This window comes from Octodon degus, unplaced genomic scaffold, assembly GCF_000260255.1.
Source record: "Octodon degus isolate 3935 unplaced genomic scaffold, OctDeg1.0 scaffold00185, whole genome shotgun sequence".
Classification (NCBI taxonomy): Eukaryota; Metazoa; Chordata; class Mammalia; order Rodentia; family Octodontidae; genus Octodon; species Octodon degus.
Genome location: NW_004524761.1, coordinates 4260995 through 4261535, shown reverse-complemented (window position 1 = coordinate 4261535; position 541 = coordinate 4260995). Strand labels below are relative to the sequence as shown.

Sequence of the window (541 nt, the reverse complement as noted above, 5' to 3'; positions counted from 1 at the left end):
GGAGCGGCAGCTTGGTCACGGCAGGCAGGATAGACAGAGAGGAGCTCTGTGACCGAGCTCCAATGTGTGTGGCAAACCTAGAGATTCTCCTAGAGGATAAAGTAAAAATCTTTGAAATAGAAGTGGAAATAATCGATATTAATGATAACTCACCCACCTTTGCAACAGACCAGAGGGAAATAAAAGTTCCTGAGAATGAAAATCCCGGGACAAGATTTCCTCTCCCAGAGGCTTTCGATCCGGATATAGGGATAAATTCGCTGCAGAGTTACCAGCTCAGTTCCAATGCTCACTTCTCCCTGGATGTGCAAAGCGGGGCAGAGGGGATTAAGTACCCAGAGCTGGTGCTGGAGCACAGCCTAGACCGCGAGGAAGAAGCTCTTCATGAACTCATTCTCAGTGCTTTGGATGGAGGAGACCCAGTGCGCTCTAACACTGTCAGGATTCATGTAACACTTATAGATATCAATGACAATGCTCCTGTCTTTACTCAGCCTGAGTACCTTGTAAGTGTTCATGAGAACTTGCCCATTGGCACTCG

At 47.5% G+C, this 541-nt stretch overlaps 1 protein-coding gene across 1 annotated transcript in view; it reads left to right on the top strand.

Moving 5' to 3' along the window:
* Positions 1-541, top strand: part of LOC101567167 (protocadherin gamma-B2) — a 12027-nt gene that overhangs the window by 4467 nt on the left and 7019 nt on the right. Inside the window, 1 exon segment of the mRNA XM_023704043.1 lies at positions 5-534. Within this exon segment, the coding sequence (XP_023559811.1) occupies positions 5-534 (530 nt within the window).